The sequence below is a fragment of the Myotis lucifugus genome, unplaced genomic scaffold (genome assembly GCF_000147115.1).
Source record: "Myotis lucifugus unplaced genomic scaffold, Myoluc2.0 scaffold_15, whole genome shotgun sequence".
NCBI classification, from domain to species: Eukaryota; Metazoa; Chordata; class Mammalia; order Chiroptera; family Vespertilionidae; genus Myotis; species Myotis lucifugus.
In genome coordinates, this window is record NW_005871063.1 from 3,823,379 (window position 1) to 3,839,013 (window position 15,635).

A 15,635-nucleotide genomic window follows, 5' to 3' on the forward strand; every position below is an offset into this window, starting at 1 on the left:
TCTTCTGTTCACTCTTTCTTAATCTTGGCTACCTTTATAGAGGACTGATGTAATTGTTAACAACTGACCCAATAAGGAAGGGTCAGACCTATGAGGAACTTCATTTTACAGATGGGGGAAATGAAGGTAAGAGAGGTTAAATAACTTTCCAACATCATTACATGATAGGCCTGAGGTGAATTCAGTTAATGTAACTTAACTACAGTAGGTCCTCATTTAACGTCGTAGGTAGGTTCTTAGAACTGTGACTAATTGATAAAAATGAGTTAAGTTCGGTAGCTCATCAATATTATAGTGAAACAACCGTCCACAGTGAAATGGACATTGAGGACCTGCTGCACTCTTCACACTTGGCACGTGGTAGAAAGAGCAAGGACTCGATCTTGTCAATAATAATTGCACATACTCCAGTTAGACACATGGATTTGCTGGGTGCCCAAGTGTGTGCACCCTGAAGTGCAAGGTCTCCATGGGAAACAATTCCTTATAGCCATATATGTGTGTATGTGTGCGTGCATGAATATATTTATGTTTACGTATAATTAATGTATCATGTCTAACATCTAAGCACTTTTGCCATTTTTAGTTTATTCATATTGGTAGGGTAGATTAACAGTGGTATTTATTAGAAGGAGAAAGAGTTATTTTCACGTCACCTTGCACATAACAGCTCTTTAATAAATGCCTGTTGAATTAATCTCTAATGAAATGGCACTGGGTCAGGCACCAGAAGATCAAGGCTCCAAATCCTGGTTTTCACAGCAATTCACTGTGAGCATTGGGCGGGGTCGGTGTCTGGCCAGGAACCTAGTTTTCCATCTCACGTGAGTGCAGAAGCATAAGGATGGGCATTCTGCAGGGCTGTGTTCATCCGAGGGCCCACAGTTGGAGTGGCACTTGGGCACTCGGGCGTGTGAGGCTGGGTTGCCTGGCATTGTCGGGTCCCAGGTGTTTCTTCCCGGGGAGCGTCCAGAGGCCCTTGGGAACCAGTGAGGGTGAAAAGCGCAAGAGCCACGCGGGCGAGACCGCAGGAGCCGCCAGGTCCCCGAGCGGGAGAGGAAGATGTGCGTGGGGCAGAACCGAATGTGAACAGCTGTCAAGGTCACCCCTCAGGACGGAGGGCGGGGTGGACAGCAGTGAGCGCTGCAGCCTTGCAGACCCCAGGGCTTTCAACCGAGCAGGAGCCCGAGAGCGCCCAGGAGGGAGCCCTCTGCTAGGAGCTGGGGGCGTCCAGAGTCTGAGCTTTTATTCATTGGCGTTTACTGATATTAAGTCAACCTGTGCCTGAGTCTGGCTTCTTCCCCTCTTCATTCTGCCCATATGCCCGTAGTGGCCAGGTAAAAATCAAGAAAACGCAGGTTACAAACTAAAGAGAGAGCTGAGGTTGCTGAGGCGTCGTCATCTCCAAAGGTTCGCGTTTCTGTCCTTCCATCAGGCTTTCTGATAAGAAAACCTTAGGCTTACTTGATTACAGTAATAGTAGAAGTTTCCAGCCCCTTTTGTTCAATCCCAAATCCAATATGGTCTGAAAACAGATTTCTAAAATACTTCTGTGGCAAACTCATTTGGGGGTAAACATGACTCAAGCTGACAGGATATTATTTACAATTTCTCTTTCCCTCACTTAGTGGAAATAGTCTTACGCAAAAATATTCGTGGGTTTGATTACAGGGCGCCTCCACAGAACCTGCTGTGGGTAATAGCGACTTAGGGAAAAATGCTTCTTTCTACCTTTCTGAAATTGGAAGAATTCTGAATTCCAAACGCATTTGGCCCCAAGGATCTGAGAGAGGAGATTGTCACCCCCGTAAATGTTGGTGTATTTATCCCTGGAGGAAATGAGTATGTTGTTTTCTTCCTTCACAGAGAAAAGAAAAAAAAGTGGGGGTGGAGGGCGGGGAGGAGAAGCAAAACAAATGTGTAAATAGAGGGGCTCTCGTGCTAATACACTGTAACGGAAGCTTTTTAAGCCCTGGTTTTCAACAGAAGTAGATGTTTTGGAGGACAGAAATCTAGATCTGTACCTTTCCTGCAATTAAAAAATAAACACCGATTCCGCTGTGGAACTGCATCATCTTCGGCTCCCCCTTTGCAGCAAAAGAGCTGCTCAGCCTAGTGACTCGTGGTACCACAGCGCCACCTGTCCTCCAGGTTTGGGATAGCATCTTCATACAGCCACTGGCTGACTTTCCTGCTTAGGCTTTTTAGTACCGGGACTGCAAGGAAACAATTGCGTGGTATTCAAATCCTAAAGAAGAGCTGCAAAGGGAGCAAGCAAATGTGTTTTCTTCTCTTTGGTCCCTGATCAATTAAATCGTAACTTACTCCTCTGTTAGGGAGTGTGGGCCATAGGCCCTGCGTATGATTAGTTTGCACCTAGTAAGTCATTTTTCCGCACTGGGCATTTTAATTTACAACCTGCTGCCTTGCAGCACTTTTCTAGGCCTTCTGCTGTGCAACAATATATTCTTCTAGTTGCTGAGACCTGAAAAATATAGATAGACTTTCTTAGTTCCGATATTTCTTTCTTTTCCATTTTCAGCTGCAAATCAAACATGCAGTTACAGAAGCAGAGATTCAAAAATTGAAGACCAAGGTAAGCGCACCAGTCAATACATGGAGTTTGAATTGTACTTTTTAAACTTCGGAGGCTATGAATAAATTCAGCCCTGGGACTAAAGGATTTGTTCCCGTACCATTGAAAGAATACAAATGTCACAGATTCATGTCCACTGTTAGATGCATGGATGAATCTGGCAGTGAGAGTTGCACCACGGGGGTGTGAGCATCACCGTACCCCCTTAGTGAGAATTGCGCAATATTTTAAAAATACATATTTACATATTTACACACATGTAGTTTCCTCAGAGCTTTCCCCAAAAAGTAAATATTTTTAATGGTTCATGAATCTCAATTACATTTTGACCACTAATTCCTTATGCACAAGTTATTAGACTGTATCTCTTTCTTTTTATTTATTTATTTATTTTTTAATTTTAGGTAGGTTTATTTTAGATAGGTTTAATCATTTATTTTTCATTTTCCTCAGGAACAATGTATTTTAACATAGCACATTAATTTTGTATAGAAAAAAATTCAATTTCTAATAAATATCATGAAATTTAATATATGAATAGTTGATTGTAGGTGCCAGATGCTTCTGGAAATTTTCAGTCCTTTAGTTCACATTATTTAAATTTGTGGGGGGAAACAGGTCATGATGGAAGGTTTTATGTATTTTTTAGTTTATTTATAAGACTCAAAAGGGCATTTTTTTAGTTGGTAAGTTATAAGGTACTTGTACATTCCTAGAATTGTGTCTAGTTTCATCAAATATGTAGTTTCAGAGATTTAAAAATATCTTTTGAATTACTTTAAAAAAACAATATTCTTTATTGTATTTATGGTATTTTTAAAATTAAGACATAATTCCTCCTCTACCACTAACAATCTGTTTTTCTGTTCACATTGAACGCTTGTTTTGGTTTTTCCATGTGTTTTAAATGGAGATTAATTAGCAAGGCTATTTTGGTTAAATGGTATTCCCAGCTAATAACTCTGTAGCTCTTTAGTCAAAACATGCCTATACATCATTCATGGTATCAGCCAAGCTCTGTGAATAATAATTTTTAAATTAGTGATGGTTAGTAAATAAACAACTTGAGTGCAAAACATTGCTTAATAAAAGATGCAGTAAAATCCCAGTCCTGTTTTAAGCTGCTATTGTTTCTTGGCACAGAATGGAAGAATAGAAGTGTTTTTTTAATTGTCGGTTACAATTAGGGAAAAGATTCTCCCTGTGATTGTAAGTGCTTTAACAAAGCTTATGTTTTAGACTATAAACATTGAATTTAGAAAATCCAATAAATTAGTGTTTTATTTTTCTCATTATTATATTGGCATATAATATCCATAGATTGGCTTACTTTATTATGACTCTTAATGTCTCTGTTGATAAAACAATGCCTAATTTTGAAATGTTATTTTTGCTACTTTTTACTTTGTAATCTGTTTTGCCAATATATTTAGTTTAAAATATATATATAACATTTTTAAATTTGCTGAATGCTGTATGATTTTGAGATGTCTTGGAATTTGAAAATAGTTTATATAATGACTCTGCATGCTTTTGAACTTTAAACGAGGTGTGTGAAATAGATGAAACCCTTGTTTAAAGGTCAGATAGTTATTGTGAATAAATGACCTTGGACCCCTCACCTAAAGGATCAGCCTTAGTTTCTGTAGAAATGAGGGGGTGGGACTACTATTATCTATTTCTAACAGTCCCCGGAAGCGGAAATAAGAAGCTGCCTTTCTGTTCCACTGGAGGGATTTAAATTAATTCAACAATTATTTATATTTTTACTTACATTATCTTTTATACTTTCCTGCAGATTGGGGTTTATAAAGCTCTGAACACTGCCAGCAAAATAATGAGCTAAAAACTGTGTTCATGTCAATTGAAATAAAGGATGTAATAATATCAACAAAAGGGATAAAAGCAAAATAAAAATAACTAAATTTATCAGATTATTATTATGCGCAAGAAGCTGTTCCAAGCATGCGTTAGTTAGAGAACTTAAGTTATTTGCCCAAGATTTAAAGGCATTGTGATGGCTGTGCCTGGGGGCCAGGTGGCTGCCTGAAGCATGGGGAAGGGGAGCACTTGTAAAGCACTACTAACCACTTTGCTGTACTTCTGAAACTAAAACAGAATAATATTGAATGTAAACTGTAACTGAAAAAAAACAATTAATTACAACAAATAAATAAAATGGGAAAAAAGGCTGGTAGTGGCCCAGCTAGGACTCAAATCTAAATGTAATGACTCCAGAGCGCCCCCTTCCTGCCACCTGACAGGCCACACTGTGCTTCTGCCCCTTCTTTCCAGCTTGTCTCTCCTCTCTCCCTTTTTTACATATTATACTTTTTTTTAAAAAAAATCTCTAAACTGTAATTGAAAAAAATTAATTTTTTAAAGGCTAGTAGTGACAGCTGGGTTCAAATATAAACCACTCCAAAGCCCCCCTCCCCGCCAACCAATAGGCCACACTGTGCTTCTGTCACTTTCTCCTTTTCATTTAAATTTTAACATATTATACTTAAAAAAATATATATCTAAAGGAAAACCTGCTGAAATTCATTGATTAGAATTAGATAAACTCTAAAACATTTTTTACCTGCTCACTGAATTTCACACCACATTCAGTGTTGGAAAGATAATGGGAATTGGAGTCAACCCCATGTTTTGTCATTTATCAGATGTGCGGCCTTGGACAAAGCATTTCACTTTTCAAGGCTTCAATTTTATAATCTGTAAAATAATGAAAATAATGCTTTCGCTTCTCATCTCAAGGTGTTTTTTGATTGAGTATATCTAACAGTTGAATTTAATCAAACCATGCTATTAAAATGTGGGGGATTTTTGGTACAGATGTACCCAGATTATCTTTGTCTTGACATTTTTTTTTTTTATCCAGCTGCAGGCAGCAGAAAATGAGAAAGTGAGGTGGGAACTAGAAAAAACTCAACTCCAACAGAATATAGAAGAGAATAAAGAAAGAATGTTGAAGTTGGAGAGCTACTGGATCGAGGCTCAAACACTATGCCACACAGTCAACGAACACCTCAAAGAGACTCAAAGCCAGTATCAGGCCTTGGAAAAGAAATACAACAAGGCAAAGAAATTGATCAAGGATTTTCAACAAAAGTAAGCACTTCTAACGACTAAAAAATACTTGTATGCATATAAAAAAGGTTTGTCTCCAGTAATCTTGTCATCTCTAGTGGGATAGAAAAGATGACCTCAGACTTACCCCTCGAAGAAGCATAGTTAAAGCAAATATATATGTTAAGTTTTGGAAAACAGTTTTATCTTTTTTTTAGGAGATTATACTTTGTTGTATCATTCTTTTGGCAGCCAGTGACACCATGAAGTTGTTTCTTTGATCGTTAATCATTGCTAGTTACAGTTAAAACATTTGAAATCTCTGTTCTTCTTGAAACATCCCTGTAATTCAGAAGCAGGAAGCCTCGCTGAAGTCGGGCAGGGCTCTTGGCCGCAGTGCATGCAGAGCAGCAATTGGGGCCTTGCTGAGGCTGTTTCCGCCTCCATTCTCAGACTCAGTAACTGCAGGATTTCCCCACTACAGAGGGTATAAATATTGACGAGCGAGACCCTCTGCCCTGCCACTTCCCTGCAGTCAGAGACCAGCACCACAATCGGCTCTTGAATTCAGCAGCTGATGCTGCTTTGCTTCCATCTGTTGGATCTCGGCGTAATTTCAGGGAGACTGACGGGGGAGATTCGTACTGGACTATCTCATCAGTTACTGCTAGCTAGCTAGAACAATCAAAAAGGAATGCCAGGCCCTCTTCTGGCCTTCCATGCCAAGCCTCAGAAGCGAAGCATACTGCTATACGTCAGATTCACCATATCTCAGTTACTTCCTATCATGGAAATAATGTTTTCAATATTTAAAAGAAAATGCTGTAAAACGTTTATTGGTTAAAAGGGGGGAATTGCTCTTTGTAACAATGAATTCAGCACATCACTATTTTAACTTTTCTTGCCCAAAATATAACTCTGTCATATAATACTTTTGTAAGTTTTGATAAATTTGCATATTATAGTCCAGGCTCTCAAAATGAAGATAATTCTCCTTCTCCCCCTCTTATCCTCAGGGTAATAAATGACAACTCTCCCTCTGTTTTTATGACCCACCCAGCCCTTTTCCACGGTCATTCATAGGAATCTATCTTATTATAATTTTCTTTGACCATTCAGTTCCACCAGTTTGCTAGATATATTACTCTATAAATGTAATTTTTAAAAAGGCTAATAGTGACACCACCTGACATGTAATTATTTCCACTAAATTACTCAAGGTGGATCATTGGTTTATTAGCTCTAAAAATGTATGGGTGCTCTAGAATCAGGAGCTGCAAATGAAAATCATAGTAAGCAGAATCAAGGCATTTTTCTTTACTTTGTGCTACATTAAAATGTTTTACTTGTTTTCATTGCTATATACGTTTTCTCTAACTATGATTGAATTTTATTTATGTAAATAGCTGTCCAGTTATTTATCCCACTGTGTAGTTTATTGATTCCAATAACAACATTCACATGTTTCCTCATTTCTTGAGTGTTTGATGCAATCAGAGCTGTTATTTTCTTCTTCAGAGAACTTGATTTCATCAAGAGACAGGAAGCAGAAAGAAAGAAAATAGAAGATTTGGAAAAGGCTCATGTTGTGGAAGTTCAAGGCCTGCAAGTGCGGGTGAGTGATGTGCCAAAGCCATGAAAATAATAAGATAGTTTTGCCTAGTACTTGGAGAGGAGTGCTGGGTTCGAGTTTTAGAAATGGATTTTTTTTCTTTTTTCTCTCAGATTAGAGATTTGGAGGTTGAGGTGTTCAGGCTGCTGAAGCAAAATGGGACTCAAGTTAACAACAACAACAACATCTTTGAGAGAAGAACATCTCTTGGAGAAGTCTCTAAGGGAGACACCATGGAGAACGTGGATGTCAAGCAGATGTCTTGTCCAGATGGCCTGAGTCAAGGTTTGTCTAACCCTTGTTTAGACAAACATTGTTTTTAATGACTGTAAAATCTGGCTTTACATTCTTTTTCTTATCCGGGGATTTAAATGTTGAAAACGCCTTTCTACCATGGGAAAGAAGAAAAGGTTTATCAAAATAGGAACTTATCATTTAGCACTCACTTGTCTTATCAAAAGTAAATGCTTTAATGTTAAGAAACAAAATTCCAACTTACGCAAGCCCAAATATTATTTTAAAACCATCATAACATTGATAGACTTAATAAATTGCCTTAAAGTGATAGTTCATTTAGAGTGAGCTACACTACTTATCTATTAATGAGTAAGGTTTGAAATTTTTAAATCACTAGAGTAAAGATCTTTTTTATAACTACTTCCAGCTCTTGGAATTCATTGAGTTAAGATGTTCTACGCAAGTTTTTTGCTTTTCTCTTGCTGTCCTATATCTAATTCTCATTCTTTTATTCTGTTTAAGACCAAATAATGGGACCAAAATACTGGAAACATTTTCTATATAAATGGTTGTCTTCTTTCACACACCAACCATAAATAAATCACTGATTTTCTCACTCACATACACACCTATACATAAATTGTGTGTGTATGAATGTGAAGGAATGTCTTAATATCTATAGTATATTTACAGATTAAAAAATGCATAAGAATTTATACTTATAAATACACAGGGGGATATAAAACTTTTGGTTAAAATAGCTCCCCAGTAGTCCCTGGAGGGGGAGGGGAATAAGAGAATATATAGCAGCAATGTCATGAGAGAGCCGACGATCACGGGCAGGGATTGAACCCGCAGTAACGTTAACTTGTAGAACTAAACTCTTAGCCATTAAAAATGAAAAGTATTGGAAATCTTCATTTAAAACTGAAGTGGTAGCTAGAGACTTGAGTCCATTCACTGAGCTTATATCTTTTTCTGGGTTTTCCCTTAATAAGATATAATCTGTATATAATGCCTCCTGGGCAGCTTAAATGTGAGTATTGAGCTCCAGCATTACCATTCACTGAAGAGCCATGTGACTTCCTTAAGGTCATTCAACTCAGTGGGGTGAGTTTTACTGTCTATTATATATAAATAGTAACACTTCCTCTTCCCCACCTAAAGAGTATTGTGAGGCTGTATGACTTAGTCAGTGAAGTGAAAGAAGGCAATTCTTTAGAGCTTTTAGAGAATTACAAGGTTTATGTCTGCGACTCTGTAAGATTGATTTCTATATCAAAATGTCAAAAATCAACACGTTTTCATGTTTTGGAATATTGTAATTCCTAAAAGCAGTTGCACTTATAATAAACACGTGTCCCGGAATGGCGTGAACAAGGTATAACCTGTGACCAGCAGCTCTCCAGACTCCGATTCACTTCTGTTCCTTTCTCTCAGTTCAGAAATCTGTATCTTGTCAAACATATAATTAATGGTATTTATTAAATTATATGACTGCAGAAGATCAACAAACTGTACTATTAACATCCTGATTTAGAGCAAAACCTCACATTTCTTCTGAACCCTTCTTCCCTTCTACACCCTCCATTTTGCCACATAATTATCAGTTTCCCTAGCAACAGTGTCAGTTCACAGTGAGATGCAGGGACTACTAATTCTTGCTGAAGCTCATCCCTGCTTGTGCAGCAGAGGTGGAATCTGTCATCTCCGATGTTAGTAGTGTACATATCAAGAGCTGCTCTTCCAGTGTCGCTGCTGAGGACAGTCAGTGATAAATCTCCTTGAATTTCAAACTAAATGGCTTGGTCAGGAACTAGATAGGAATGCTCTGGAAAGCACTTTCCTAAATTGATCCTTTGCTTCTGTTGCTAGGGAACGCTGAAGTCCTAGAGGTTTAGAAAAGGAAGTGAAATGTGGACCAAACACAGGCCATTCTGCATTTAAGGATCCCCCTCTAACAAACACATTTTTGCAACAGGAGGGGTCCAGTGGCTGCAGTCAGTTCCCCAGCTCCTGCCCCTCAGACTCAGTGCTCTGCCTCCTGGGGACTGTCCAGCTATGATTTGCTTTCTAAGCACTGGATGTTTTACTGATAGGATGAGTTGATTAGCATATTTTCAGGCCTCCAGGCGGCTCATTGAAGCAAAAGGATTATCAATTATAGGTCAATGAAAACGATGTTAGGATGAAATAGTGTAAGGAGAAAGGAAGGGGAGAGTGAAGGAGTCAGAAAGGACAGAGGGAAGAAGAGCAGATAAGCAGCCATTTCTTCACATGCACGCATGTTCTTCTAGGACAGAGCTCCCCAGCTGCGATGGATTCATTATGTGGCTCCCAATATTGAATTATTGACAAAACTATTTTTCCAGCCATGAACAAGTTTACCCCATTAAAGTTATATCTGAACATCATTTGTTTGGTTCTCTATAAACTAAGCCACTCAAATATCTCATTAAATTTTTGATAGAACATATATTGCTCGATATACTTGAATGCTTTTTTCTTATAATATATAAAGCAAATATAGCAATTATTTTTCATCAAGAGCCATAACAAACTCTAAATCCCTTATAGTGTATGGCCGTGTACTGGACAAATATAATTTTACACCTGTTCCAGGATGTGGAAAATAATTTTTCCCTACTGCCGTGTTTCACGTCCACAGATGACTCCGGTTGAGAGAGTTCTTGACATTGTATCCAAGTGCCCTGAAGTGACCAGATATGCCCGTGGCTGCCCGGCTAGTTAGGTCAGCATTAGACTAAACACAGAGAACAGACATGTAGAGAGATCTTGGTAGGAGAAACGGTTAGAGTCTTAGTTGGATTAGACTCCCTAGAAAAGTCACCTGAACAGCAGCTCTTCCTCAGTTTCTAAATATTCCAGGATCTTTATGCTAATACTGTCTTCAGCTTCAAGTATTTTAAAGGCTGTTTGTTAAAGAAAAAGTATGCATATTCCATAGAGATACTCAAAGACAAGGACTGATACTTCATATAGTGGGAACTGTATGAAGGCAGATTATGATTATTCTATCGTGAGGGGTCAGAAGAACCACACCTTTAAAAAGTTACTTTGAACGCTGGACGCCTGGTGGCACACTGACTTGTAAGAGGAAGGGTGGCTACAAGGTAGACAGAACAGTGTTTGGGCCTGTTAAGTGTGCAACAAGATATATGATTTGTAGGATGGCTGGGACCAAGGGTGAGGAAGATAAGAAAGGGTTTGATATAAGACAGATAAGATACATTTTAAGAAATGAGAGGGACTGTGAAGAAAAGAGAAAAATGAATAAAAACGGAATAATATTTTCCTGATTTGTAGACTTTATGTTAAAGGTGGTACCTTATGTTAATGCTGTGTCATAGGGTATTCTTGGAGTAACTGTAGACTTTCAATGCCTGAAGAAGAGTTTATACTTATTTCTGTAAGCATTGTGACCCATTAATGATAGTGAGGCAAAATAGGAGCTGGGTCATGTGTTATCATTGTAGACCAAGCATCTCTGATTTTTTTTTTATAAGATACCAATTATAATAGCAACAGAAAAGATATGGTAGGCAGTATGAATTCAATAAAATAACCTCAAGACCTATGGAAAGACATTCAAGAAAACCTGTATAAATCAGAAGAGGTAGGAAATTATAAAAAATTCCATTATGCCAAATTGTTCTATATATTCCACACAGTTTTGATTAGAATTTAAACGGGGCCTTTATTATTATTATTATTTTAGAACTTCACAAGTTGTTTCTAAAACATATATGGAACAATACTTGGCCCAGAGTAGTCAAGATACTCCTGAAGAAATACATGCAAAGGAACTTCTTTTTTTTAATTTTTAATTTTTTTTTTTATTGATTAAGGTTATTACATATGTGTCCTTATCGCCCCATTGCCTCCCCATCCCCCAACCCCCCCTGGTGTCTGTGTTCACTGGTTAGGCTTATATGCCTGCATACAAGTCCTTTGGTTCATCCCTCCCCATTACCCCCACCCTCCCCTACCTTCCCTCTGAGGTTTGACGGTCTGATCAATGCTTCTTTGTCTCTGGATCTGTTTTTGTTCATCAGTTTATGTTCTTCATTATATTCCATAAATGAGTGAGCTCATGTGATATTTATCTTTCTCTGACTGGCTTATTTCGCTTAGTACAATGCTCTCCAGTTCCATCCATGCTGTTACAAATGGTAAGAATTCCTTCTTTTTTACCACAGCATAGTATTCCATTGTATACCACCGTTTTTTAATCCATTCATCTGCTGATGGGCACTTAGGCTGTTTCCAAATCTTAGCTATGGTAAATTTTGCAGCTGTGAACATAGGGGTGCATATATCCTTTCTGATTGGTGTTTCTAGTTTCTTGGGATATATTCCTAGAAGTGGGATCACTAGGTCAAATGGGAGTTCCATTTTTAGTTTTTTGAGGAAACTCCATAGTGTTTCTCCACAGAGGCTGCACCAATCTGCATTCCCACCAGCAGTGCATGAGGGTTCCTTTTTCTCCGCATCCTCACCAGCACTTGTCATTTGTTGATTTGTTGATGATAGCCATTCTGACAGGTGTGACCGCATTGTCGTTTTGTTCTTTCAGATACCAGGATTCACTGGAAAGGAATAATGATTGAGACTGAGGTGTAGTGTCAGCAATTGACAAGTAGACCAGTGAAACAGAGTAGAGTCCAGAAACAGACTGACCCATGTGTGCCAATTTGAGAATAATATAGAACTGACACCGCAGATTAGTGGAGAAAGGGTGGACTAGCAAATGGTGCTAGGAAAAGTAACCATTCATATAGAGAAAAATGAAATTGGACCCAATCTCACAGCTTTCATGAAATAGATTCCAAATGGATTAATGATTCAAATATGAAAGGCTATATTTAAACCTTTTAGAAGAAAATGTAGGAGAATATTTATATGGTTTCTTAAGATGCAAAATTCCAAATCATATGAAGAGTTTGATAAATTTGACCACAGTAATATTAAGAAAATCTGATCTTCAAAAGACATTATAAAGAACTTAGAAAGAGAAGCCAAAAATTGAGAGAAGATATTTATAGCCCATATAACTAAGAGAAAAGGTTGTTATCCAGAATATACTTAAGAATTCAAATCAATCATAGAAAAACACAACTAAATGGACAAAAAGCATAAGCTGTCAGTTCACAAAAGAGGAAACTCAAAGGTTGGCGAACATAAATAAATGTTGAATGTTATTAATAAAAATAAAGCAACTGGCAAAGATAGTTTCATATGATTGCCAGCATGTAGGAAAAAAGGAAAACTCATACAACAATTTTTGTTAAAACAATTTGGTGTTGTCCAGTAGTATGGAAGAGGTGTAAATTCCATGGCCCAATAAGTTCACTTCTGTGTGTATGCTCTCTAGAAACACACCAGTGTGCACCAAAACATTGTTCGTAATGGCTGCAGTAAAGTCAACCCTCGTCATACCTTTCAGCATAATGTTGAGCAACAACCAAAAAAAAAAAATGATTTGCAGAATGTTATGTACAGTTCATGACCAGGTGTATAAAGTGAAAAAGCAAGTAAAATTAGTCATTATATTCTTTAGGGATATTTTTGTGGGAAAAAACAGAGGCTATAACTAGAAATGGAGCATAGAGGGCTTCAAAAATGCTAATTTTACTTTTTAGGCTTGATAGTAGGTACATAAGCATCCTTTTTTTTTTAAAAAAAATCCTTTTTCTATGACTTCCACATATGGTCTACATATTTTACTACATAAAGTACTTTTTAAACGCTTTATTGTTGAAAGTATTACATATGTCCCCTTTTTCCCACCAGTGACCCCTGACTATATAAAATATTTTAAAATAGAAAAATGTAACGAGCATGATTGAAAGATAAGAATGAGGAAAACCACAAAAGGTTTTGTTTGTTTTTTTGGCTTCAAATATTAGTTTAAGATTTAGTAAGAACAACAACAACAAAAGGCCAGCACTAGGCGGACATTTGCATCGCTGAAGTTCCTGAGGTCATTGGGCTCTTCCAAGGAATCGTTTTCTGCCGAGGCCAGAACCAGGCCCTTGTCCTTTTGCCTTTCCCTGAGCCCGTGGTGTCAGTGGTTCTTTTCAGATACCTGTGGCTATGAGGCCGGCCAGACCCCTACCACTGCATCTGATTTATTTCCTGATAGAGTCATTTTTAGCATTGGAACCCAGCATTTTAAAATAAAGTTCAAGGCATGATTAAAGCCAGGCTGCATTAAAGGCAAAGTCATTAAAAGGAAAGGGAGGACGCTTGCACTATAATATCAGGAGTGTCTTATACAACGAACAGCGCTAGATACAGAGCAATGAGGTGATTATTCCATGTCGACCTATTGTTTAGTTCTAAATTGGGGTGGAGGAGAATTCTGGAGTAGATCCAAACTCATTTCATTCTGAATTCAGATATAAGTTCTCAGTAAACTTGCACAATTTTCATTTTTTTCCAGAACAAATTATTTTCAATAGCTCTAAATTCCAGATAAATAATTTTGGCCATGAGATATTACTGAATTGTACTAATTAATGGGTGAACACTCCCAGTAAATCACTATGGAAAATTTTAATGAACAAACCAAATGAACGAGAAATCAATATTTACTGATTGTTTTCTGGCAAACCATTAAAGCCAAATTCTGTCCTCTCACTCAAAAAACAAACCACCTGAAGTGCCTGTCAAGTTTTGTGCAAGTTTTACATCTGTCTTTGTATAAGCCATAAAGACTCTTGTCTGCAACTTGCTTTAGTCACTTAAGAATATCTTGCTAACCTTTTCATTGTCAGTAAATAAAGACATTTACGGAGTGATTATTATGTACCAGTCATTCTTCTAAGCATTTATATATCTTTTTATGCCTTTAGTCCTCATAAAATGCAAGTATTATTGTGATATGTTATTATCATACCAGTTTTGCAATTGAGGATTCTGAAGGACAGACAGTTTAGGTCTATTACTCAATTGAGTGGCAGAGCCACTGTTCCGGGTTCTATGCAAGGAAGACTAACTCCAGGGCTACTCCCTAGGTAACTGTTTTGCACTGCCCCCGTGCAGTACATAAACCTGCCTCTGAATGCTGTGTGTATGAACCCAAAGCCCCATGGGCCCATCTTTTATGAATTTGCAAATAGCGTTCAAGTTTAAAAATGTCACCAAGTGTCTCATTATGCTCAGCATTTCTGTTGATAATAGCACAAGCCAGGCAGCGTGATGGTCTAAGGTCTGACTGTTTTTGAGGAGAATAATGCACATAAGAATGCGGAGCAGACCCTATTGTCATGCTGCTCCATTCCCCTACCTCCCCGCCGCCGTCTGTGTCTGATCCGTGGGCAGCATTCCATTTACGTCAAAAATAACGTCAATCTGGTGAAAAAAAACTGAATGACTCAGAGCATTACTTTAGGGAGCAGATCTCTGTGAAATATGATATATAGCATCCTAATTTCACAGAACATTTTTCATAACAGTTGCTAAAATCACATTCAAATGCATTAAATTACTCTGGAGGATCCAATTCAAAGCAATAAGAAGACTATTCTTAAGATGCAGGTATTTTGAAGCGGAGTCCAACCCACTCAAAACTGCTCTATCATCAGCTACTTCATATCTTTTCTGTATCTGTCTCTCTATGTGTATTGATTCACTCGAGTCTGCTCTTCTTTTGTATTTTAGTTGAATTTGAGTCTGAAAAAGGCTATTTTAGAGACTGGAGGGTCTGAAAGAAAGAATAGAGAAGAAAGGGGAAAGGAAAATAAAAATTCCCTCTAATTTTTAGGGACAACAGAGCAAGGTGCCCTGGAGAGAAGCGGCAGAGGAGGAACCCAGAGCCTTGGCTTTCTCAGAGCAATGTTGTGCTATTGATTATGATCTCTGTAGAGAATGAATGGCAGTGAGTGAGCATGGCCACCGGAGCCCTTACATTTAGTAGCACACACTTAAATCATTAAGCCAGTCAGATTGCTCCTGCCACATCACCATCCACAAAATTTTGACAGATAGTTGTTTTTTCCTTTAAGAATTTTATTTCTTGGATAAAGATAAAGCCAAATGAAATCCCTACTTTTTTTTTTTCTTCTGGCACTATATACTTCTGGGAATTTGCAA

At 37.8% G+C, this 15,635-nt stretch overlaps 1 protein-coding gene across 5 annotated transcripts in view; it reads left to right on the top strand.

The window, feature by feature from the left end:
* PPP1R9A (protein phosphatase 1 regulatory subunit 9A) overlaps positions 1-15,635 on the top strand; it is a 236,728-nt gene that overhangs the window by 187,831 nt on the left and 33,262 nt on the right. For all 5 annotated transcript variants that reach the window (XM_023750730.1, XM_023750731.1, XM_023750732.1 and 2 more), the window contains 4 exons: positions 2,543-2,596; positions 5,481-5,710; positions 7,187-7,283; positions 7,394-7,565. In XM_023750730.1, the coding sequence (XP_023606498.1) occupies positions 2,543-2,596; positions 5,481-5,710; positions 7,187-7,283; positions 7,394-7,565 (553 nt within the window). The remainder of the gene's footprint in view (positions 1-2,542; positions 2,597-5,480; positions 5,711-7,186; positions 7,284-7,393; positions 7,566-15,635) is intronic.